General features: G+C 43.9%; 1 protein-coding gene across 4 annotated transcripts in view; it reads left to right on the top strand.

Moving 5' to 3' along the window:
- The window catches only part of LOC123999529 (NT-3 growth factor receptor-like), a 324982-nt gene that overhangs the window by 260600 nt on the left and 37103 nt on the right, over window positions 1–27279 (top strand). For all 4 annotated transcript variants that reach the window (XM_046305435.1, XM_046305427.1, XM_046305418.1 and 1 more), the window contains exon 12: window positions 18827–19015. In XM_046305435.1, coding sequence (XP_046161391.1) covers window positions 18827–19015 — 189 coding nt within the window. The remainder of the gene's footprint in view (window positions 1–18826; window positions 19016–27279) is intronic.

Below are 27279 nucleotides of genomic sequence, written 5' to 3'. Positions count from 1 at the left end.
GACGACAGCTAGCTTGCTAGCTAAGATTTTGAAAGTATGATGTTGAAAGGAATATAGAATTGAAGTCTTTACCTTGGTAAGAGTCCTCATAGCGTTTACCTGTATTCTTTTGATACTTCTGTCAGGAGTTATGGTATGACCTTTCCAATTAAGGGAAGAAAGAAAAGGGCATTTTAAATGACCTAATTAGCAGAAGTGGTCATCTAGCAGCCAAAAGCTCATACAGTACTGCATATAGCAGGGCTCTCCATCCCTGTTCCTGGAGAGCTACCATCCTGTCGGTTTCCACTCCAACTGTAATTGTCACGTATGTCCCCGCTTTTCCCTCCCCCTGGCGCTTGAGGGCGCCAGGCTGCCCCGCATCACGCACTCCTATCATCCATTACGCACACCTGCCTTCCCTTGTCACGCGCATCAGTGATATTGGACTCATCTGGACTCACTCATCATCTCGTCGGGCTTCCACGCCCGAGCTGGCTCGAGAGGTTTCCTTGCCCCAGTTGGCCCAGATGGCGCCCATCCCATGTCGTGCCTCAGCCTGTTTGCTGACGTTGTTCCTGTCTCGTTCCATGTCCGTTATTTATTGAATGTTTTACTCCACGTACCTGCTTCGTCTCTCCAGCGTCATTCCATGTGACAGTAATCTAGCACACCTTATTCTGATTATTAGCTGGTTGATAAACTGAACCATGTTAGTTACAACTGGGGTTGCAGCGAAAACCTACGGCAGGGTGTCTTTCCAGGAACAGGTTTGGAGTTAAAACCTACAGGAGGGTGGCTCTCCAGGAACAGACTTGGAGGTAAAAACCTACAGGAGGGTGGCTCAGTTAACCCACTGTTCGTGGATGTCGGTTAAAACTTCTTAGGGCTGAGATCCCACTAACGGGATCGATATGACAAGAGCTAGTGAAAGTGCAGGGCGCCAAATTCAAAACAACAGAAAACTTTACGGAAAAAGCACACCATGCAATAATCTGAGTATGGCGCTCAGAGCCCAAACCAGCCATACAGATACCTGCCATGTTGTGTAGTCAACATTAGTCAGAAATAGCATTATAAATATTGCCTTACGTTTGATAATCTTCATGAGAATTCACTCCCAGGAATCCCAGTTCCACAATAAATGTTTGTTTTGTTCGATAATGTCCATCATTTACGTCCAAATAGCTACTTTTGTTAGCGTGTTTTGTAAACAAATCCAAAGTCACGAAGCGCGTTCACTAGGAGCAGACGAAATGTCAAAAAGTTCCGTTACAGTCCATAGAAACATGTCAAACGATATCTATAATCAATCTTTAGGATGTTTTTAACATAAATCTTCAATAATGTTCCAACCGGAGAATTCCTTTTTCTGTAGAATAGCAATGGAACAAGAGCTACCTCTCACGTGAACTAGCGTCACAAGCCTGTGGCACTCTGCCAGAACACTGACTCAAAGAGCCCTTATGAGTCTTTTCTTTACAGTAGAAGCCTCAAACAAGTTTCTAAAGACTGTTGACATCTAGTGGAAGCATGAGGAAGTGCAATATGACCAGTTTTAGAAACTTCCGAGTGTTTTCTATCCAAATATACTAATAATATGCATATATTATCCACTGGGACTGAGTAGCAGGCAGTTTACTCTGGGCACCTTATTCATTCAACCTACTCAATTCTGCCCCCAGCCATAAGAAGTTAAGGCAGCCCCCTGCACCTCTGTGATTCAGAGGAGGGTGGCTCTCCAGGAAAAAGGTTGGAGTTTAAACCTACTGGAGGGTAACTCTCCAGGAATAGGGTTGAAGACGCCTGATATATAGCCACAGATCCTAAAGGTAAAAAGTATTTATGAAAGATATCTTGAAAATGGATCATGTATTAATCGTGTATGGATCATGTATGGATCAATTCTGTTTTGAAATGTGCATATTATGTGTTTTAACCATTGTTCATCACAGCTTACAGCAGTCCTGAACTGAACTGATTTGCTACAGTGCACTATAAGAATACATTCATAATCCATAATAAGTGTGTGTTCAATTTGGAATTTTCATGTTCTGAAAGAGATTCACACAATGTGCGAAGACATTTTCCTTCATTTTTGGTACAGCAGAATGTAGCCCCGCCCATTAGACCTTAAAGTGCTTCAGATGCCAACAATGGTCTGATTCTCAAGAATAGGAGGTGTTCTTAATGTTTTGTACACTCAGTGTGAACCATTATCACTATAGAAAGAGTTCATGGAAGTGAGGGTGGTTACAGTAGAATCATTTATTTTGTACGTTGATTCATTTGACAGCTCTTTGTTTGATTGTGTAATTGTTTAATGAGTCATGAAAAGCAAATACAAGGTTTTTAAACTTGGGCATCCAATAAATATTGTATTTTTAGCTGCTCTGTTTCCTTCCGCTTCCTGAGTCACTACTTGAATACAATTAAACAGGAACCAATCCAGTGGCAGTTCAGCTGAGTTGCCTTTGTGTTACCACAGGCTTTGCATCGCAGACGCCATGGGCAGCTCCTACAGTAATCACATTTGTTTGAGCTGCAGAGAGGGGCTTTGCTTGAGTAAACAACTCAGAGAGATGAGATACACCCTTCTCCACAGGCCTCCCCTGAGCTGATTTACACTTTTATAGCATGACATCCTTCTCAAACCCTCAGCACTGTTTGATTTAATACAGCAGTATCCAGGTTCATCCGTTAATGATGCTGATTTTATTGTGGGACTTTCTGGGTATTGTCAGGATTAGGGCTTGTTGTGGAAGATATTCAGTTATCTGAGATAGATGGCACCCAGACTGTTGATTGTGTGTCAGTGATTAGATCAGTTGCAAGTTATGGTGGAAGTTACTGAGAAAATTGACTTCATTAAATAGTCTGTGTGTCCGTGTCTTGAATTGAGAGCAAATCATGATGGATGTTGCATTGTGAAAGAATATGGATATCACTTACAGTGCATGTTGATAACCAAAATTGTTCCTGACAATATTATTATTTTCCTGCAGAACTTTTGGCAGCTGTATAATAGAGTTTGTTGTTGTTTTCACTCTATGCTGTATATGGAAGAGTATTAGGGTCAAGTGAAGAGAAAAATGTAATAAACAGCAACGATTGATGATATTTGGATTATATTTTTTTGCACGATAGTACTTTAAAAAAGTGGCAATATTTTGATAATAAAGTGGCAATATTTCGAGAATAAAGTGAATGAAGTCGCAATATTTTGTGAATAAAGTGGTAATATATTTTAAATAAAGTGGCAATATTTTTAGAATTAACTCCAAATAAAATTTTGAGAATAAACTAGAATTTTAATTTTGAGAATAAAGTCTCAGTTATATTTCAAGATTAACACTGTTAAAATTCCGGCAGTTAGATTACCCGGTGATACTATACTTTAGAAATGGCATTAGTAAGAAGGAAATCCTTTCTCTTTTAGCACATAATGACAATATTATTGTAAGTATTAGAACCTGGAAAAGTATTAGAACCTGGAAAAGGAGGAACCGTGGTTACATACATAGGTAGAGATGGGCAGGTTGTGTGTGTATGCTAGTGTATGTATGCAGCTGTGTGTGTGTGTGTGTGTGTGTGTGTGTGTGTGTGTGTGTGTGTGTGTGTGTGTGTGTGTGTGTGTGTGTGTGTGTGTGTGTGTGTGTGTGTGTGTGTGTGTGTGTGTGTGTGTGTGTGTGTGTGTGTGTGTGTGTGTGTGTGTGTGTGTGTGTGTGTGTGTGTGTGTGTGTTTGGGTGGGGAAAAGTAGGGACAAACAAATGGCCATCAATCTAATGATCTAATACACTCGTTCAAACAGGCGTCACTGATCACTCACACTTATCAATTTTTGACTATAGGCATACACTCTTCTAACGGTCATGGTGCATTATGAGCACAGACAAAATACTTGAATGGCACTGTCATTGAATGTGAAGAGAACTGGGTTGAGTCCCCGGCAATCTGCCCTCTGGATTCTTTACAACGTAGCCTAGGCGAACACGTTGCAAACAAATCTGTGCCTAATGGAAACTATTAATGACCTTATCCATGGTGCTTTACTAACATTTAGTATTTCCCCCTTATGGTAACTATCCTTCTAACAACTATAGGCTAGTATGCTACGTGAGCACACCCACTTTAACAAATGACCTTGGGATCCTTGAGACTGGGGGCTGTGTGTGCATGTGTCCCATGTCAAGCTGCTTCTCTAAATTCACTACAAACAACTATTTTGCAGCCCATTATAAACCTATAGTGGCCCACTAGATTGAGAACCCTAACCAGTAAGCTGATTGTACATTACAGTAGGCAAGTGAAAGTATATTATAGGCCTAGGCTTCGGGAGGACTTTACAGTGAAGCAGGGGTTTTACGCATGGGTCTATAGGAGGAGAGGCAACTCAAGGACCACTCCTGGATGCTGTTTGGATATATTCATAGATGGATTATCCTTTTCTTGAAATAATCATTGATATAAATATAGGCCAATTAGATAAATGATGATAGGTTATATAGGCTATAAAGAAATAATCACTGATGTGACATGACTAGGTTGGTGGAGGTTAGGTTGTCTTCAAGGATGGGAGGAAGGAAGGTTATCCCAAAAATACGGGGCATCATCTCTGTTAAAGGCTATGGTTGAAGTCGGAAGTTTACATACACCTTAGCCAACTACATTTAAACTGAGTTTTTCACAATTCCTGACATTTAATCTGAGTAAAAATTCCCTGTCTTAGGTCAGTTAGGATCACCACTTTATTTTAAGAATGTGAAATGTCAGAATAATAGCAGAGAGAATGATTTTTTTCAGCTTTTATTTCTTTCATCACTTTCCCGGTGGGTCAAAAGTTTACATACACTCAATTAGTATTTGGTAGCATCGCCTTTAAATTGTTTAACTTGGGTCAAAAGTTTTGGGTAGCCTTCCACAAGCTTCCCACAATAAGTTGGGTGAGCTGGTGTAACTGAGTCAGGTTTGTAGGCCTCCTTGCTCGCACACGCTTTTTCAGTTCTGCCCACACATTTTCTATGGAATTGAGATCATGGCTTTGTGATGACCTCTCCAATACATTGACTTTGTTGTCCTTAAGCCATTTTGCCACAACTTTGGAAGTATGCTTGTGGTCATTGTCCATTTGGAAGACCCATTTGTGACCAAGCTATAACTTCCTGAACGATGTCTTGAGATGTTGCTTCAATATATCCACAGAATTTTACATCCTCATGATGCCATCTATGTTGTGATCATGATGCCATCTATTTTGTGAAGTGCACCAGTCCCTCATGCAGCAAAGCCCCTCCACAACATGATATTGCCACCCCCGTGCTTCATGGTTGGGATGGTGTTCTTCATCTTGCAAGCATCCCCATTTTTCCTCCAAACATGGCCATTATGGTCATTATGGCCAAACAGTTCTATTTTTGTTTCATCAGACCAGAGGACATTTCTCCAAAAAGTACTATCTTTGTACCCATGTGCAGTTGCAAACCGTGGTCTGGCTTTTTTAAGGCGGTTTTGGAGCAGTGGCTTCTTCCTTGCTGAACGTCCTTTCAGGTTATGTCGATATTGGACTCGTTTTACTGTGGATATAGATACTTTTGTACCTGTTTCCTCCAGAATCTTCACAAGGTCCTTTGCTGGTCCTTTGCTGTTGTTCTGGGATTGATTTGCTGTTTTCGCACCAAAGTATGTTCATCTCTAGGAGACAGAACACGTCTCCTTCCTGAGCGGTATGATGGCTGAGTGGTCCCATCGTGTTTATTCTTGCATACTATTGTTTGTACAGATGAACGTGGTACCTTCAAGCATTTGGAATTTGCTCCCAAGGATGAACCAGACTTGTGGATGTCTACACATTTTTTGGCTGATTTCTTTTGATTTTCCCATGATGTCAAGCAAAGAGGCACTGAGTTTTAAGTTAGGCCTTGAAATACACCCACAGGTGCACCTTCAATTGACTCAAATTATGTTAATTAGCAGAAGCTGCTAAAGCCATAACATCATTTTCTGGATTTTTCCAAGCTGTGTAAAGGCGTAGTCAACTTAGTGTATGTAAACTTCTGATCCACTGGAATTATGATACATGGAATTATAAGTGAAATAATCTGTCTGTAAACAATTGTTGGAACAATGACTTGTGTCATACTCAAAGTAGATGTCCTAACCGACTTGCCAAAGCTATAGTTTGTTAACAAGAAATTAGTGTAGCTGTTGAAAATGTAAACTTCCGACATCAACTGTATTGTCTCAGCTATACCGCAAACTTAGGCTAACAATTGTTTACCTTATAGACTGGAGGCTAGACCTGTTGGCTGTTAGGATATAATCGTGGAACTTAAAATTACTTTCTTAGATGGGGCTTTACCCAAACCACTGCCCCCCGGCCCCGTGGCTATGCATGGTCCATGACAGAGGTTTGGAGGCAGCCTTTGAGACCAACAGGGACACGCAATCCTACTCCACGCAATTTGTGACGTACATTAATAAGATAATATGCATAGTAATAATAGGCCTATGAGGCTACTTCATTGGAAGTGTAGCCAAATAAAACACCATGCCTATACACACACACATTTGTAAGTTAACCTTTCATTTCAACGTATATGTTGCTGGCCTAGCTGTTACACCCCCCCCCCCCCCACACACACACACACACACACAGACACACACACACACACACACCTGCATGCACACACAACCCTCTTGTCTCTACCTATGTATGTAACCACACGGACTTGGATGAAATGTGGTTCCTCCTTCTGAAAATAGGCCTACTTATAATAATAGGTAGATTATGTTCTTGTTACTAAAGCCAATTCTATAGAATAATTTCAACAGATCATCTAACTGCAGGCATTTCAACGGTGTCACGCACAGCATCAGGGAGCAAGGAGACAAAAACTCCTACTAAAAACTCCTATTAACCAAAACTCCTACTTTAATCTTGAAATGTAACTACAACTTTATTCTCTAAATTACATTTAGAGTTTATTCTCAAAATATTGCCACTTTTTTCAAGTACTACCGTGCTTCAAAGCCATTCTCACAGCATAATGCATTTTTTAAGATTAAACCTCAACTGCATTTTTTACCTTTAGAAGTGCAGAGAGATGTCTTCTTTGTCTCATACCGTCCTCTAAAACACTAACCATTGCATGTGAGATTGACTCAAGTCTAGTGGTTGTGGTGGAATTAAATGATTTCTCCCTGCTGTTGATGCTGTGTCAATGGCATTGCTGTTGTACCATAATTACATTTACATTTAAGTCATTTAGCAGACGCTCTTATCCAGAGCGACTTACAAATTGGTGCATTCACCTTATGACATCCATGTTGGGGCCTATGTGTCAACATGGATGTGACCTTTGTGTGAAAGGTGGTTTAAACAAGCAGTGTGTGCCTATGATAAGTCAGTCCAAGCCTGTCGAACCTGCCTCCCATGTCAGAATGCTTGACCTTTCATATGGAGGGACCCATGAATAGGGCTGTGGCGGTCATTCCATTTTGTCAGCCAGTAATTGTCAAGCAAATAACTGCCGGTCTCATGGTAAATTACTCAATTAACATGAACACATTACGCTTCTCCTGGCTTCTACACAGACCTAATACAGACCTTTTGAACATCTACATTTAAAAAAGTCTAATGTATCCATGTAATATAGCCTACATCATCACAATAAATCCATTATTTATTGTAGACAGATCTAAAGAAACATCATATGAACAGAATACCATACTCTGAGTTGTCCTTATCTTAGGCCCTGGTCCATTTAGCAGACAAGATTTGCTTAGAATTCCGCGGCATTATTTTATATTATTTTATAGTGTGAAGAATACAATTGAACAAAATAGAAAGGATATAATAGAATAAATGAATAAAATAAAGTAGAATAAAGTGCCCTTGGGCTGAATATAATAATTATAATTCCCTTCTCCCGGCTTCGTGCTGAAGCACCTCTCACTCAGGTGGCTCTCTGTCACATGATTGGATTTTTCTCATAAGCTACAAGTGAAGACAGACACATCAGGAACGCAACTGCGCACGTCCTTATCCAATTCCGAGGCTCTTATTGACGATATTGGAAGAACTATCCACATTTACTTTTCATCAGCCGACAAGATGAGTAGGCCTAACAAACTGCAAAAGAACCAGCCTATGTCAATCTACTATCCTCCATAGCACAAAAGTTGAGCTATTTCATTTTGTGCGGGAAATAAATATTCAAATATAGTCTGGGACAGTTATGGGATGCGATCAATCCCAAATGAATACAACCACTAGCATCAAAAAACAGTTTTACGCAATGAGCCTGACACAACAGATCAGAATGTCCCATTCCCCCTGTCATGCAGGTGAATGAGGACCCAAAAGCGACTTGGCGAAAACAGAGTCTTTAATCCAGTAAAATAAAAATACAATCAAAAAACACAATTTCCACTCGTAATGACGAGATCCGACTGGAGACTCGCTCTTGAACTGCAGGTTGCCTCGGGAAGGCACTTGAACTCAGCAGACTCAGACACCTGCTCACCACGCAGCATCTGAGGGAAACACGACACGACAGGGCGATACACAAACACAGCACGGTGAACAATAGACAAGGATCCGACAGGACAGGAACGGAAAACAAGGGAAGAAATAGGGACTCTAATCAGGGGAAAAGATAAGGAACAGGTGTGGGAAGACTAAATGATTGATTAGGGGAATAGGAACAGCTGGGAGCAGGAACGGAACGATAGAGAGAAGAGAGAGAGGAAGGGAGAGAGAAAAAGGGGAACGAACCTAAAAAGACCAGCAGGGGGAAAATGAACAGAAGGGAAAGCATAATGACAAGACAATCTAAGACAAAACATGACAGTACCCCCCCACTCACCGAGCGCCTCCTGGCGCACTCGAGGAGGAATCCTGGCGGCAACGGAGGAAATCATCAATGAGTGAACGGTCCAGCACGTCCCGAGACGGAACCCAACTCCTCTCCTCAGGACCGTAACCCTCCCAATCCACTAAGTATTGGTGACCCCGTCCCCGAGAACGCATGTCCATGATCCTACGTACCTTGTAAATAGGTGCGCTCTCGACAAGGACGGGAGGGGGGAGGGAAGACGAACGGGGTGCGAAGAAAGGGCTTGACACAGGAGACATGGAAGACAGGATGGACGCGACGAAGATGTCGCGGAAGAAGCAGTCGCACAGCGACAGGATTGACGACCTGGGAGACACGGAACGGACCAATGAACCGCGGAGTCAACTTACGAGAAGCTGTCGTAAGAGGAAGGTTGCGAGTGGAAAGCCACACTCTCTGGCCGCAACAATACCTAGGACTCTTAATCCTGCGTTTATTGGCGGCTCTCACAGTCTGTGCCCTGTAACGGCAAAGTGCAGACCTCACCCTCCTCCAGGTGCGCTCACAACGTTGGACAAACGCTTGAGCGGAGGGAACGCTGGACTCGGCAAGCTGGGATGAGAACAGAGGAGGCTGGTAACCCAGACTACTCTGAAACGGAGATAACCCGGTAGCAGACGAAGGAAGCGAGTTGTGAGCGTATTCTGCCCAGGGGAGCTGTTCTGCCCAAGACGCAGGGTTTCTGAAAGAAAGGATGCGTAGTATGCGACCAATCGTCTGATTGGCCCTCTCTGCTTGACCGTTAGACTGGGGATGAAACCCGGAAGAGAGACTGACGGACGCACCAATCAAACGACAGAACTCCCTCCAAAACTGTGACGTGAATTGCGGGCCTCTGTCTGAAACGGCGTCTAACGGGAGGCCATGAATTCTGAACACATTCTCGATGATGATTTGTGCCGTCTCCTTAGCGGAAGGAAGTTTAGCGAGGGGAATGAAATGTGCCGCCTTAGAGAACCTATCGACAACCGTAAGAATCACAGTCTTCCCCGCAGACAAAGGCAGACCGGTAATGAAGTCTAGGGCGATGTGAGACCATGGTCGAGAAGGAATGGGGAGCGGTCTGAGACGACCGGCAGGAGGAGAGTTACCCGACTTAGTCTGCGCGCAGTCCGAACAAGCAGCCACGAAACGGCGCGTGTCACGCTCCTGAGTCGGCCACCAAAAGCGCTGGCGAATAGACGCAAGAGTGCCTCGAACACCGGGATGACCAGCTAACTTGGCAGAGTGAGCCCACTGAAGAACAGCCAGACGTGGAAACAGGAACGAAAAGGAGGTTACTAGGACAAGCGCGCGGCGACGCAGTGTGCGTGAGTGCTTGCTTAACCTGTCTTTCAATTCCCCAGACTGTCAACCCGACAACACGCCCATAAGGAAGAATCCCCTCGGGATCAGTAGAAGCCACAGAAGAACTAAACAGACGGGATAAGGCATCAGGCTTGGTGTTTTTGCTACCCGGACGGTAAGAAATCACAAACTCGAAACGAGCGAAAAACAACGCCCAACGAGCTTGACGGGCATTAAGTCGTTTGGCAGAACGGATGTACTCAAGGTTCTTATGGTCTGTCCAAACGACAAAAGGAACGGTCGCCCCCTCCAACCACTGTCGCCATTCGCCTAGGGCTAAGCGGATGGCGAGCAGTTCGCGGTTACCCACATCATAGTTGCGTTCAGATGGCGACAGGCGATGAGAAAAATAAGCGCAAGGATGAACCTTATCGTCAGACTGGAAGCGCTGGGATAGAATGGCTCCCACGCCTACCTCTGAAGCGTCAACCTCGACAATGAATTGTCTAGTGACGTCAGGAGTAACGAGGATAGGAGCGGACGTAAAACGTTCTTTTAGAAGATCAAAAGCTCCCTGGGCGGAACCGGACCACTTAAAACATGTCTTGACAGAAGTAAGAGCTGTGAGAGGGGCAGCAACTTGACCGAAATTACGAATGAAACGCCGATAGAAATTAGCGAAACCTAAAAAGCGCTGCAACTCGACACGTGACCTTGGAACGGGCCAATCACTGACAGCTTGGACCTTAGCGGAATCCATCTGAATGCCTTCAGCGGAAATAACGGAACCGAGAAAAGTAACGGAGGAGACATGAAAAGAGCACTTCTCAGCCTTCACGTAGAGACAATTCTCTAAAAGGCGCTGTAGAACACGTCGAACGTGCTGAACATGAATCTCGAGTGACGGTGAAAAAATCAGGATATCGTCAAGATAGACAAAAACAAAGATGTTCAGCATGTCTCTCAGAACATCATTAACTAATGCCTGAAAAACAGCTGGCGCATTGGCGAGACCAAACGGCAGAACCCGGTACTCAAAATGCCCTAACGGAGTGTTAAACGCCGTTTTCCACTCGTCCCCCTCTCTGATGCGCACGAGATGGTAAGCGTTACGAAGGTCCAACTTAGTAAAGCACCTGGCTCCCTGCAGAATCTCGAAGGCTGATGACATAAGGGGAAGCGGATAACGATTCTTAACCGTTATGTCATTCAGCCCTCGATAATCCACGCAGGGGCGCAGAGTACCGTCCATCTTCTTAACAAAAAAGAACCCCGCCCCGGCCGGAGAGGAAGAAGGCACTATGGTACCGGCGTCAAGAGACACAGATAAATAATCCTCGAGAGCCTTATGTTCGGGAGCCGACAGAGAGTATAGTCTACCCCGAGGGGGAGTGGTCCCCGGAAGGAGATCAATACTACAATCATACGACCGGTGAGGAGGAAGGGAGTTGGCTCGGGACCGACTGAAGACCGTGCGCAGATCATGATATTCCTCCGGCACTCCTGTCAAATCGCCAGGTTCCTCCTGAGAAGTGGGGACAGAAGAAATGGGAGGGATGGCAGACATTAAACACTTCACATGACAAGAAACGTTCCAGGATAGGATAGAATTGCTAGACCAATTAATAGAAGGATTATGACATACTAGCCAGGGATGACCCAAAACAACAGGTGTAAAAGGTGAACGAAAAATCAAAAAAGAAATAGTCTCACTGTGGTTACCAGATACTGTGAGAGTTAAAGGTAGTGTCTCAAATCTGATACTGGGAAGATGACTACCATCTAAGGCAAACATGGGCGTAGGCTTGTCTAACTGTCTGAAAGGAATGTCATGTTTCCGAGCCCATGCTTCGTCCATGAAACAACCCTCAGCCCCGAGTCAATCAAGGCACTGCATGTAGCACCCGAACCGGTCCAGCGTAGATGGACCGACATAGTAGTACAGGATCTAGATGAAGAGACCTGAGTAGTAGCGCTCACCAGTAGCCCTCCGCTTACTGATGAGCTCTGGCCTTTTACTGGACATGAATTGACAAAATGTCCATCAAATCCGCAATAGAGGCACAGGCGGTTGGTGATCCTCCGTTCCCTCTCCTTAGTCGAGATGCGAATACCTCCCAGCTGCATGGGCTCAGTCTCTGAGCCAGAGGAGGGAGATGGTTGCGATGCGGAGCAGGGAAACACCGTTGACGCGAGCTCTCTTCCACGAGCTTGGTGACGAAGATCTACCCGTCGTTCTATGCGGATGGCGAGAGCAATCAAAGAGTCCACACTGGAGGGAACCTCCCGAGAGAGAATCTCATCTTTGACCACTGCGTGGAGTCCCTCCAGAAAACGAGCGAGCAGCGCCGGCTCGTTCCAGTCACTAGAGGCAGCAAGAGTGCGAAACTCTATAGAGTAATCCGTTATGGATCGATCACCTTGGCATAGGGAAGCCAGGGCCCTAGAAGCCTCCCTACCAAAAACTGAACGGTCAAAAACCCGAATCATCTCCTCTTTAAAGTTCTGGTAATTGTTTGAACAATCAGCCCTTGCCTCCCAGATAGCTGTGCCCCACTCTCGAGCCCGGCCAGTAAGGAGTGAAATGACGTAAGCAACCCGAGCTCTCTCGCTAGAGTATGTGTTGGGTTGGAGAGAGAACACAATATCACACTGGGTGAGAAAGGAGCGGCACTCCGTGGGCTGCCCGGAGTAGCAAGGTGGGTTATTAACCCTAGGTTCCGGAGGCTCGGCAGGCCAGGAAGTAACAGGTGGCACGAGACGAAGACTCTGGAACTGTCCAGAGAGGTCGGAAACCTGAGCGGACAGGTTCTCCACGGCATGGCGAGCAGCAGACAATTCCTGCTCGTGTCTGCCGAGCATGGCTCCTTGGATCTCGACGGCAGTGTTACGAACGTCTGTAGTCGCTGGGTCCATTCTTTGGTCGGATCCTTCTGTCATGCAGGTGAATGAGGACCCAAAAGCGACTTGGCGAAAACAGAGTCTTTAATCCAGTAAAATAAAAATACAATCAAAAAACACAATTTCCACTTGTAATGACGAGATCCGACTGGAGACTCGCTCTTGAACTGCAGGTTGCCTCGGGAAGGCACTTGAACTCAGCAGACTCAGACACCTGCTCACCACGCAGCATCTGAGGGAAACACGACACGACAGGGCGATACACAAACACAGCACGGTGAACAATAGACAAGGATCCGACAGGACAGGAACGGAAAACAAGGGAAGAAATAGGGACTCTAATCAGGGGAAAAGATAAGGAACAGGTGTGGGAAGACTAAATGATTGATTAGGGGAATAGGAACAGCTGGGAGCAGGAACGGAACGATAGAGAGAAGAGAGAGAGGAAGGGAGAGAGAAAAAGGGGAACGAACCTAAAAAGACCAGCAGGGGGAAAATGAACAGAAGGGAAAGCATAATGACAAGACAATCTAAGACAAAACATGACACCCCTCTCCTTCACAGTAGAAGCATCAAACAAGGTTCTAAAGACTGTTGACATCTAGTGGAAGCCTTAGGAAGTGCAATATGACCCCATAGACACTGCATATTTGATAGGCAATGACTTGAAAAACTACAAACCTCAGATTTCCTACTTCCTGGTTGGATTTTTTTCTCAGGTTTTTTCCTGCCATATGAGTTCTGTTATTTGTTATTTTTATATTTCACCATAATGTAACCAGGTAGGCTAGTTGAGAACAAGTTCTCATTTGCAACTGCGACCTGGCCAAGATAAAGCAAAGCAGTGTGACACAGACAACAACACAGAGTTACACATGGAGTAAACATTAAACAAGCCAATAACACAATAAACAAGTCAATGACACAGTATAAAAAAATTAAGTCTATATACAGTGTGTGCAAAAGGCATGAGGAGGTAGTGTCATGCCTTGGTCTTAGTATTTTGTGTTTTTGTTAATTATTTGGTCAGGCCAGGGTGTAACATGGGTTTATGTTGTTGTATTTCGTATTGGGGTTTTTGTATTATTGGAATTGCGGCTGAGTAGGGGTGTTGTATGGGCTTGGCTGCCTAAGGCGGTTCTCAATCAGAGTCAGGTGATTCTCGTTGTCTCTGATTGGGAACCGTATTTAGGTAGCCTGGGTTTCGCTTTGTATTTCGTGGGTGATTGTTCCTGTCTCTGTGTAGTGTTCACCAGATAGGCTGTAATAGGTTTCACGTTCCGTTTGTTGTTTTTGTATTTTGTATAGTTATTTCATGTGTCACTTTTTCCATTAAAGTCATGAGTAACCACCACGCTGCTTTTCGGTCCGACTCTCTTTTGACAAACAAAGAACGACGTTACAGAATCACCCACCACACTCGGACCGAGCAGCGTGTTAACAGGCAGCAGCGAAGGGAGGACGTTATGGACAGCAGAGGCTTGGAGTATACGACGTGGGAAGAAATAGACAGGTGGGCGGCCGACCCAGAGAGATTGCCGGAGCCCGCCTGGGATTTGCTGGAGCAGTGCGAAGAGGGCTGTAGGCGAATGGAGTCGAAAAGAAAAACCCGAAAGTCACCCCCAAATATTTATTGGGGGAGGGCTCAGAGGGAGAGTGGCTGAGTCAGGAGTCAGGCCTGAGCCAACTCTCCCTGTTAATTGTGAGGAGCAGCGATATAAGGACTTCTGGACTTGGGAGATGATATTAGACGGAAAAGGACCCTGGGCTCAGCCTGGAGAATATCGCCGTCCCAAGGAAGAAATAGAGGCGGTAAAGCGGAGAGGCGCTGGTATGAGGAGGCAGCCCGAAAAGCAGCCCAAAAAAAATATTGGGGGGGGGGCTGAAAGGGAGTATGGCTATGCCAGGTAGGAGACCTGCGCAAACTCCCTGTGCTTACCGGTGGGCTAGAGAGACCGGGCAGACACCGTGTCATGCTATCGAGCTCACAGTGTTTCCAGTGCGGGTGCATAGCCCGGTGCGGTTCATACCAGCCCTTCGTATTGGCCGGGCTAGAGTGGGAATCGAGCCAGGTAAGCTTGGGCAGGCTCGGTGCTCAAGAGCTCCAGTGCGCCTGCACGGTCCGGTCTATCCTGAGCCACCTCCACACACCAGTCCTCCGGTAGCAGCTCCCCGCACCAGGCTTCCTGTGCGAGTCCTCGATCCTGTAGCACCAGTTCCAGCACCACGCACCAGGCCTTCAGTGCGCCTCGCCTGTTCAGCACAGCCAGAGCCTTCCTTCCCTCCTGCGCTGTCGGAGTCTCCCGCCTGTTCAGCGCTGTCGGAGCCTTTCTCCTCTCCTGCGCTACCAGAGTCTCCTGTCTGTTCAGCGCTATCAGAGCCTTCCTTCCCTCCTGCGCTGTCGGAGTCTCCCGCCTGTTCAGCGCTATCAGAGCCTTCCTCCTCTACAGTGCTGCCGGAGCCTCCTGCCTGTTCGGAGCAGCCTGAGCTGCCAGTCTGCAGGGAGCTGTCAGTCTGCAAGGTGCTGTCAGTCTGCATGAAGCAGCCAGAGCTGTCAGTCTGCAAAGAGCTGCCAGTCTGCAAGGAGCTGTCAGTCTGCAAGGAGCTGCCAGTCTGCAGGGTGCTGTCAGCCTGCATGGAGAATTCAGAGCTGTCAGTCTGCAAAGAGCTGCCAGTCTGCAAGGAGCTGTCAGTCTGCAAGGAGCTGTCAGCCTGCATGGAGCAGCCAGAGCTGTCAGTCTGCAAGGAGCTGTCAGTCTGCAAGGAGCTGTCAGCCTGCATGGAGCAGCCAGAGCTGTCAGTCTGCAAGGAGCTGTCAGTCTGCATAGAGCAGTTAGATCCGCCAGTCAGCCATGATCTTCTAGATCTGCCAGTCAACCAGATTCTTCCAGATCTGCCAGTCAACCAGTCTCTTCCAGATCTGCCAGTCAACCAGATTCTTCCAGATCTGCCAGTCAACCAGTCTCTTCCAGATCTGCCAGTCAACCAGTCTCTTCCAGATCTGCCAGTCAACCAGTCTCTTCCAGATCTGCTAGTCAACCTGAATCTTCCAGATCCGCCAGCCAGCCAGGATCTACCGGAGCCTACTACCTGCCTGAGCTTCATCTCAGTTCCGGGCTGCCCCTCAGTTCCGGGCTGCCCCTCAGTCCCGAGCTGCCCCTCAGTCCCGAGCTGTCCCTCCGTCACGAGCTGCTCCTCAGTTCAGTGGGGTTCTGGGTGAGGACTATTAGGCCATGGTCGGCGGCGAGGGTGGATTATCCCAGGATGCGAAGGGGAGGAACTATGACTTTAATGGAGTGGGGTCCACGTCCCGAGCCGGAACCGCCACCATGGACAGACGCCCACCCGGACCCTCCCTATGGTTTTGAGGTGCTTCCGGGAGTCCGCACCTTAGGGGGGGGGGTGGTTCTGTCACGCCTTGGTCTTAGTATTTTGTGTTTTCGTTAATTATTTGGTCAGGCCAGGGTGTGACATGGGTTTATGTTGTTGTATTTCGTATTGGGGTTTTTGTATTATTGGGATTGTGGCTGAGTAGGGGTGTTGTATGGGCTTGGCTGCTCAATCAGAGTCCCTCCCTACCAAAGCTGAGGCGGTTCTCAATCAGAAGGTGATTCTCGTTGTCTCTGATTGGGAACCGTATTTAGGCATTTCTAGCCTGGGTTTCGCTTTGTATTTCGTGGGTGATTGTTCCTGTCTCTGTGTAGTGTTCACCAGATAGGCTGTAATAGGTTTCACGTTCCGTTTGTTGTTTTTGTATTTTGTATAGTTATTTCATGCGTCACTTTTCCAATTAAAGTCATGAGTAACCACCACGCTGCATTTCGGTCCGACTCTCTTTTGACAAACGAAGAACGCCGTTACAGGTAGGCAATAAATAGACCATAGGAGCGAACAATTACAATTTTGCAGATTAACACTGGAGTGATAAATGAGCAGATGATGATGTGCAAGAACAGATACTGGTATGCAAAAGAGCTGAAAAGTAAACAAAATAAAAACAGTATGGGGATGAGGTAGGTAGATTGGGTTATCTATTTACAGATGGACTATGTACAGCTGCAGCGATCGGTTAGCTGCTCAGATAGTTGATAGTGCCCAGAGTAAACTGAAAATGCTTGCTCCTGTCCTTCAATTCCCCAGACTGTTAACCCGACAACACGGGAAGAATCGGCAGTAGAAGCCACAGAAGAACTAAACAGACGGGATAAGGCATCAGGCTTGGTGTTCTTGCCCCGGATAAGAAATCACAAAACTCGAACGAGGCAACGCCCCAACGGATGGGCAGCAGTTTGGCAGAACGGATGTACCCTTATGGTCTGTGTTTTTCTGTGACTAGATGCAGACCTAACATAATCGTTTGGTGTGCTTTCGTCATAAAGCCTTTTTGAAATTGGACACTGTGGTGGGATTAACAACAAGTTAACTTTAACATGGTGTAAAATACTTGTATGTTTGAGGAATTTTAAATCGAGATTTCTGTTGTTTTGAATTTGGCGCCCTGCACTTTCACTTGCTGTTGTCATATCGATCCCGTTAGCGGGATCTAAGCCATGAGAGGTTTTTAATAGAGGCCATCACTCTGTTTTCTCACACAATTTCATAGCCTATAGAAATGTTGCGACATGACGTTTGCATTTATGTCAGACTGATTAGAGGGACAATAGTGTGCTGAGTACCAGGCAGTTAGCAAGTTTGGTAGGCTGCTATTGACCATCAGCAGCATCAGAGCTTGGGGAAGATTAATTACTGTGACTAAAAGGTCATGTGGAGTTTTACTGCCATCATGACTCGTGACCGCCTATGTTGCGGTAGTACGGTCACTGTAACAGCCCCACCCATGAATCCTATCTGTCTTCCCTGATCGCTTGTCAAGCCAGGATGTTGTGCATGGCAGCTTGCAGTGAGTGTACACTGAGCTGCTATTATATTGGATCCATTTAATAGAGCTTGTTTTCTGCCCTGATCAGACACACTCTGTACATAGCCTAGTAGGAACACACTGTTAAATATTTGACATTCCCCAAACAATTTTTAGAATGTACTCTACTATTTATTGCCTGTTTCCGTTTTCTCACGCCTCTGTCAGAGTAGGAGCATAGAGCGGTTAGAGCGAGCATGGGATGGGAGAGGTAGAGTTGTGAGATGAATGGGACATTGATTTATGTGAGGGCTGGGTGAGGATTTGAATTTTACGAATAATGGTTGCCCAGGGCCATTGTAGCAAAGACTGTTGGGTTCATAATTAGGCTAAGCCAGTTAATGCTCGTTTAGATTGCTTAAAGCGTTCTGAGGGCAACCAAGCTGAGCCGTACAGAGATAATTCTTATACTGACAAATTAGTCTGCATGCTTATTGCTTTCAGACATATTAATAAATTATGAATGGCCCAGCTCATGGATTTATCCTCCTGCATTCTATTTAGATTAAAATGCACCATCCTGTGTATGGTGGCAGACCTCTGCCTGATGGCTGTCTGACAGATTCCCTCTCCTTCTCTATTTCTTCTTCTCTCTCTCTCTCTCTCTCTCTCTCTCTCTCTCTCTCTCTCTCTCTCTCTCTCTCTCTCTCTCTCTCTCTCTCTCTCTCTCTCTCTCTCTCTCTCTCTCTCTCTCTCTCTCTCTCTCTCTCTCTCTCTCTCTCTCTCTCTCTCTCTCTCTCTCTCTCTCTCTCTCTCTCTCAGAATACAAAATACTTTGGACATTCATATACATTGGATAATAAGGTAAAGGAATCTTCTCTTTTCTCCCTCTCCATCTCTCAGGACCAGTAGCAGTGATCAGTGGTGAGGAAGACTCGGCTAGCCCTCTTCACCATGTCAATCATGGCATCATCACCCCCTGTACCCTTGACGCTGGGCCAGATGCTGTGGTCATCGGGATGACCCGTATCCCTGTCATTGAGAACCCGCAATACTTCAGACACGGACACAACTGTAATAAGCCTGCTACCTGTGAGTACACATCAGCTCTGTTGACATTCACAGTCATTCTTATCATCCCTCTGTATGTTTCTATCAACATGGGCTAGTGTTAGCCTAAGGCCCAAAATGCCCTCTGTACCCCTTCAAACAGAAATAAATTATTTAGGCCTACCTTAAATCTTTAAATTATAATTTTTTATATCAGAGAGAAGCAGCACAATGTTTCACTGTAGGTGTGACCATTGTTTATTAAATCTTTCACATACATTTATTAATACAATATAGATAAAATCATACTTAAATCATGTATGAGGCCCTGTGAGTTTCATATAATTTTCCATGTTGCCTTGATCCCTCCTAATCTGGGACTGTGGGAATGTTTCATTCTTTGGGATTTAAAGGTATTGTTTACTCTCTGCAGGTAGTGCCATGTTGCTCTATATATGATCCATTTCAGAACCATGATTCAGAATTGGTTATGAAGATGGTGTGGACAGATATGGCAGCTCTGCCTTTAGCTCCTAAGCAACTTTGCATTCTTTCGTTTTTTTGTGTGTTATTTCTTACATTATTATGCCAGACATTTTTTTGTGTTATTACATACAGCTAAAAAGAGCTTTTGGATACCAGAGCAGCGGTAAACTCACAAGCATTTCGCTACACCCGCAATAAAAACTGCTAAATATGTATATGTGACCAATGAAAAAAAATGGATTTTGATTTACTGACTTTCCAAAGATGTACAGTATTTATGTCCTTTATTTTCTACCTCTACACACTGCATTGGCAGTGTAACCATTTCCACTGGCTCTCTTGTATAGGAATTCTTCTTTGTAAAATCGTCTTGATTTATATCTGCCTCTGATGATGGTGTCTCATGAATCATCCTCTCATGGGTTCCAGAAACCTACATCTGAACGCAGACTATAACGGTTGCTATATTCACTCATTGTCCATGTTGTGTGTATCCAAGCAACTCCTTATCGCCATTTAACTCTAAATACGTTTTGTTTGCTCACAAATGTTGCTCCTATTGGATTTCTTTTGAAGTTGAACCCCCAGTAATGTCCCCATTTTCACATCCCTTGAAGAAGACTGAAGAGCAGCTGATTACGTTAACGAATGCTGTGCAGTCTCTCACATTGACTTTCCCCCCTCTTGCAATTCTATTCGCAGTTCTCTTTTTTCCTAATGAATTGGTTTTCTTTTTATCGTTCCAAAAGTTGTGTATTGATTAAAGGCTTTGATCTCTGCTACAGCTTTTTATTTTTTAACACAGATTTGGTTTAGTGTCTCCCCATATAGACTGATTGGAATTACTGTATGTGTCTATCTGAAAAAGAGTGAGTTTTGTAGGGAATTTGTAGCTGAGGGCTTAATTTTTCTGCAGGTGCTTTCAGTCCTATGTTATGCATGAGCCATTTAACAGGTCTCTTTGGCCATGTACAGCATTTTATATACATTACCCTCCATAATTATTGGGACAGTGAAACATTTTTTCTTAATCATGGTAGCATCCACATTAATGTGGAAGTGTTTAGAAAAATATTATATTCTTATTTACAATAAACAGGGACTCCAAAATGACACAATACATTATTTACCACTCATTTCTATTCTGCACAAAATAATCTGAAACACAACCAAAACAAACAGAAAATCACAAGCTTGATGCAGTTGTTGTGTGCTATGAATATGTGACCAAATACTTAACTTTTTACTACTTTAATATATATATATATATATATATATATAAGTGAATTTGTCCCAATACTTGTGCTTCCCTAAAATGGGGGCACTATGTACAGAAAGCGATGTAATTTCTAAACGGTTCACCCGATATGGATTAAGATACCCTCAAATGAAAGTTGGCAGTCTGTATTTTAACCCCATAGTCATTGTTTGATTTCAAATCCAAACTTTTGGAGTATAGAGGCAAAAGAAGAAGAAATGCTTCACTGTCCCAATAATTATGGCGGGCACTGTATCTTACTATTACCACACATTCCTTTGCTGTTAGGCTACATAATGTGATATTACTCTGTAGCAGCAGGCTACGTTTATCTGACCTGGCATGTAAGATGTACTCTAAGTGTACAAACATTCTGTAGTACCTTCCTAATATTGAGTTGCACCCCCTTTTGCCCTCAGAACAGCCTTAATTCGCCGAGGCATGGACTCTACAAGGTGTCGAAAGCATTCCACAGGGATGCTGGCCCATGTTGACTCCAATGCTCCCACAGTTGTGTCAAGTTGGCTGGATGTCCTTTGGGTGGTGGACCATTCTTGATACACACGGGAAACTGTTGAACATGAAAAACCCAGCAGCGTTGCAGTTCTTGACACCCCTTTCAAAGGCAATTCAATCTTTTGTTTTGCCCTTTCCCCTCTGAATGGTACACATTCACAATCGATGTCTCAATTGTCTTAAGGCTTAAAAAATGTTCTTTAACCTTTCTCCCCCATTTATCTACACTGATTGAAGTGGATTTAACAGGTGACATCAATAAGAGATAATAGCTTTCACCTGGATTCAGTTAGTCAGTCAATGTCATGGAATGACCAGGTGTTCCTAATGTTTTGTACACTCAGTGGAGATCATAATTGTAATTGGATCAATACTAAATGTTGGAAAGGTCTGCATCCTCTCGAGACACTAATTGTTCACATTTCCGTGAATCTTTGAGAAAAAAGATAAATGGATGAAAAATGATAGAGGCACACAGAGGCAAGCAAAGCCAATATCCGCTTTTCCATCTGATACACAATCGAGAAGTGCCTGGTGGCAGCAGGATTTGTCATGTCAGATGGAAGACATGCTACAGTACGTGATGTGAATTTAAGATGAGTTACTGGCACTCTCCTGCAGCCATGGTTCTCATCAAAACCACCAGGGCTATGTTTAACTAAATGAGTGGTCCCACAGCTCACACACCTGCCCCTGCAAGCACACACACCTTCAATATAGTCCAGACTCCCGGGGCTCGCTGGGTTCGAAAGGGAGACCCAATGAGAGAAAAGGAAATCACATTTAGTCCTGAAAAATACATTGCTGGAGTTATACATTATACATTGCATGAATCTTTTAAGCCAATCCATCAGGTTCCCGTGTGTGTGTGTGTGTGTGTGTGTGTGTGTGTGTGTGTGTGTGTGTGTGTGTGTGTGTGTGTGTGTGTGTGTGTGTGTGTGTGCGTGCGTGCGTGCGTGCGTGCGTGTGTGTGTGTACTGTACTGTCTACCGTGTGTCTCTGCATGTGATGGCTTTGTACAACAAAATATCAGAAACATTTAGTATATTGATCATTCATTATATAGTAATCTAGGATCCAAATCAAATGGGGATGAAAATTAAGTAAAAAAATGCCCTTTATGACACTTTGTGCTACATACTAAATGAGGCATTGACTGTTCAAAATGAAATACCCAAAACAGACAGACACTCAGAGAAACACTGCTCAGATAAAGCTGACCTCATGGACTTTAAGTAGGCAATGAGATATATTCAACCAATCAATGAGCAGAGAGGAAAAACCAGACTTACTTCATCCTCGTTGACTTTCCTTCAAACAACACTGAACAATGTGGGTTTCTTTCCTCCAAGAGATCAGAAGAGTGGAAAGCAATGAGAATTCACACAGCGTAGTGAAATTCACTGTGAAATTACATTTTTTTAATGCTTGATGTCTTAATAATTTTTTTAAGCAATCGTCGAATATCATCCTCTTTTAGTGCAAGTGGGTATAAATGTTCTTCAAACAGTTATAGTACAGGACTATCATATTGGAAAGATGTGTCCTTTCGGTTTCTGATAAGTCATAACCCTTTGTCTGTTTGTGATAATGGATTTATTCTAATATAATTAAGGTAAGACTCACTTGAGCTCTCTGTAGACAAAAGATGTCACCAACAAGATGCTAACTTTTCTCTTAGCAGAGACGACAGCAAACCTTACCCAGCTTACTCCAGGGCATTTTAATACGTATTTACAGCAAGAGCGAGATCCAGTAGAAATTCATGGCCCCGAGGGTGCTGTCGTTATTTTCTCTGTCTGAGCATAAATCACAGTGTTGTTCCCCTCAGCCAGTCTAATGCCGCGGCTGATGAAGAATCAGGTCCATCATGGAAATCACCTTGTGTGGTTATAACCACTGATATTTCTATTACTGCAACAGTAAATCCAATGGCTTCATCTAGTGTCACGCACGTACCTGTGGCTTCCGTTGTTAATTCATCTGTCAGCTTTACCAGATATTTCTGTGGTTTATATTTAATACTAGATGCAGATGGGTTTGAATGGAAATATATACTGAATACAAATATAAACGCAACATGTGAAGTGTTGGTCCCATGTTTCATGAGCTGAAATATAAGATCCCTGAAATGTTCAATACACACAAAAAGCTTATTTCTCTCAAATGTTGTGCAAAATGTGTTCATAGTACAACCCTGTTAGTGAGCCTTTCTCCTTTGCCAACATATCCCCCTGACAGGTGTGGCATATTAAGAAGCTAATTAAATAGCATGGTCATTATACAGTTGCACCTTATGCAGGGGACAATAAAATGCAACTCCAAAATGTGCAGTTTTGTCACACAACACAATGCCACAGATGTCACAGACGTTTTTAGGGAGACTGCAATTGGCATGTTGACGGCAGGAATGTCCACCAGACAATGTAATCTTCAATTCTCTCCCATAAGACGTCTCCAACGTTGTTTTAGAGAATTTGATAGTAAGTCCAACCGGCCTCACTACAGCAGACGACGTGTAACCACGACCAGCCCTCCACAGTCGGCTTCTTCACTTGCGGGTTCGTCTGAGACCAGCCACCCGGACATCTGATGAAACTGTGGGTTTGCACAACCAGAGAATGTCTGCATAAACTGTCAGAAACTGTCTAAGGGAAGCACATCTGCGTGCTCATCATCCTCACCAGGGTCTTGACACAGTTTGGAATTATAACCAACTTCAGTGGGCAAATGCTCACCTTCAATGGCCACTGGCACACTAGAAAAGTTTGCTCTTCACGGATGAATCCCGGTTTCAACTGTACTAGGCAGATTGCAGACAGCATGTATGGCGTCGTGTGGGTGAGCGTTGTGTGGACAACGTTGTGAACAGAGTGCCCCATGGTGATGGTGGGGTTATGGTATGGGCAGGCATAACTGACCGACAATGAACACAATAGCATTTTATCAATGCCAATTTTAATGCGCAGAGATACCGTGAAGAGATCCTGAGGCCAGCTGTTGTGCCATTCATCCTCCACCATCACTGCATGTTTCAGCATGATAATGTAGTGCCCATGTCGCAAGGACCTTTGCACAATTCCTGGAAGCTGAAAATATCCCAGTTCTTCCATGGCCTGCATACTCACTAGGCATGTCACCCATTGAGCATTTGGGATGCTCTTGATCGAGCTGTACAACAGCATGTTCCAGTTTCCCGCCAATATCTAGAAACTTTGCACACCCATTGAAGAGGACTGGATGAGGCAAATGGTGGTCACACCAGATATTGACTGGTTTTCTGATATATAAATACATAAAATAATAATTAACTAATTAATTATTATTGTATGTATTTATTCATTTAAATGAACTGGTTTCCTTATATGAACTGTAACTCAGTAAAATCTTCTAAATTGTTGCATTTATATTTTTGTTCAGTGCACATTTACCTACATACAGTAAGAATATGAAATATTTTCACTGAAATACACAAATATTTTACTTGAAGAGATACATGATAAATGATGCATCAACAAGCTGTCACGTTCTGACCTTAGTTCCTTTGTTTTTGTTTTAGTATGATCAGGGCGTGAGTTGGGGTGGGCAGTCTATTCTTTTTTCTATGATTTGGGATTTCTGTGTTTGGCCTGGTATGGTTCTCAATCAGAGGCAGCTGTCAATCGTTGTCCCTGATTGAGAACCATACTTAGGTAGCCTGTTTTCACCCTTGAGTTGTGGGTGATTATTTTCTGTTCTGTGTTTTGCGTCACCGTTCAGGACTGTTCGTGTTGTCGTTTCTTTTTCTTTCAGTGTTCAGTTATCGAATAAATCTAACATGGACACTTACCACGCTACGCATTGGTCCTCCTCTTCTTCCACCTACGACGACCGTTACACAAGCTCAGAAACTGCAGTTAGATTGGCATTCTGTAACACTCGTCAAAATGGGTAGACCAAGGGGCAGCGTGATTTGGGTTCATCATAATTTATTTGAATGTGAACCAGCAACAAAAACAATAAAGAGAAACAAACAAACGAACATACAGCCTTGTAGGGCTCAAAAGCAACAATACAAAACAAGATCCCACAAACAACAGGTGGGAAAAGGCTACCTAAATATGATCCCCAATCAGAGACAACGATAGACAGCTGGCTCTGATTGGGAACCATACCAGGCCAACATAGAAATACAAAAACTAGACTACACATAGAAATAATAAATTAGAACACCCCCCAGTCATGCCCTGACCTACTCCACCATAGAAAATAAAGGCTTTCTATGGTCAGGACATGACACATTCACTTAATTCATCAAGGAACTAATTTGATTAAATGTAAATTTACTTGAAATATTCATCATGAGTGTCTCTGTGGTCAGAGCCTGTACCCTCTGTCAGAATGCTCCCCCTCTCTGCTACCAGCTATTTACTGAGCTGCAGGACAGTCAGCATAACTGCAGAGAGAGAGAGGGCTGATAGGAGCAGCACAACTTGTGGTCAGCTGGATTCCTTCCCATCACCTGCAGGTAGAAAATCTGTGGGAAATGAATCCTTTTTAGTGACAAAAAAATGGAGGACATGTCCCCTGGCAAGGCCCATCCAGATCTGGCTTCGACTTCTACCTCTTCAGACAACCTCTTTGTTTTAGCACTCTGCCTGGTGTTTTAATGAAACAGGTTATATCATCTGCCAGCTTGGTTTTATTTTTGTAGCCTTTCATAATGAGCAGATGTAATATGTTCAGTGATGAAATGCAGATATGGCTAGTGCAGAGCTGTTGTCTAAATGTATTTATTCAGGTAATTACTTGAAGAGCTTCAGGCCAGAAGTATTTCAAATCACCCCAAAGTCAAAGACTTGGCTGTCTACCGGGAATGGTAGCAATGTCAAAGGTTACCAAGAGGTAAAACAAAATACCATTACTATGTGAGAAAGATAGAGCAACATTCACTCACTCACTCACTCACTCACTCACTCACTCACTCACTCACTCACTCACTCACTCACTCACTCACTCACTCACTCACCCACTCACCCAATCACTTAATCAATCACTCAATCTCCTTTTCTTTAGACAGGTAATTTTCTGTTGCAAGGTGAAAAGAACAGTATTCAGAACCAGATACTAAATGTTAGCCCCTGTTCCACCACTACAAAACAGATACCTCCCCCATCTTCTCTTTCCATGGCAACAGTTGACTGATGGCTGTCCCCTACACAGGGATCATGAGCAAAATATGAGTTTTGTCCAGATGCAATCAATATCAGAGATTGGCTGTAAACCCTGCTCCATGACCCATAGCCAGGTTTCGTGGCCTCTCCCCTCATCCATCAATGTATTCATCAGTTGGATTTAGGTGCAAAACAACATCCAATGAGCCCCAGCGTCCGAGAAATCATGGCTATTTTTATAGCTCCATTTAAGGATGAATATATGAGTTGAGGGTTATCTTCTAGTTAACAGCTGGCCTCTTAAGAAAAGGACCATTTTTGTAGGACACTTATTATTATAAAAGGAGAGTAGTCATATAAGTAGTATACTTTACATGTGATGCCACTTTCATACATTACTGAACGTACAGTAATATGATCAACAGGCTAAACATCTCATCACTTGTTGGGTATGTATTACTTGCTAAATCCATTGCTTAATTTTTCTTCCTCTAATTTCTTCCTTGAAGTAAATACTTAACGTAGCTATATGTATGCAAATTTGCGTCTCCCAACTCATTAAAAGCATTCTAATTGCAACTCAGTGGCGGAACGGTCATCACACAGCAGACTCTATCCTTGCTCTGCGCTCCACCTCCTGCTATGCTACTGTATCCATCCATGGATGCAACTTCTGCTGCAGTACTGGAGTCAGAAAGTTAATATGACCTTGACAGTGTCTCAATAACAGTGGAATACTGGTTAGAGTCGGGGGAGTGTTTCAACATTTTAAATTGCCAATAAAATCTAAATGAAAAATAAAATGCTTCACATACTTACAGGCTCTATATTGACACATAACAGATGAAAGAAGCATGTTTTGGAGTGGAATATATTCAGTATATGTCACATTA

This window comes from Oncorhynchus gorbuscha, linkage group LG02 (genome assembly GCF_021184085.1).
Source record: "Oncorhynchus gorbuscha isolate QuinsamMale2020 ecotype Even-year linkage group LG02, OgorEven_v1.0, whole genome shotgun sequence".
Lineage (NCBI taxonomy): Eukaryota > Metazoa > Chordata > Actinopteri > Salmoniformes > Salmonidae > Oncorhynchus > Oncorhynchus gorbuscha.
Note: the sequence above shows the minus strand (reverse complement) of the source record. Positions and strands in the feature narration are given on the sequence as shown.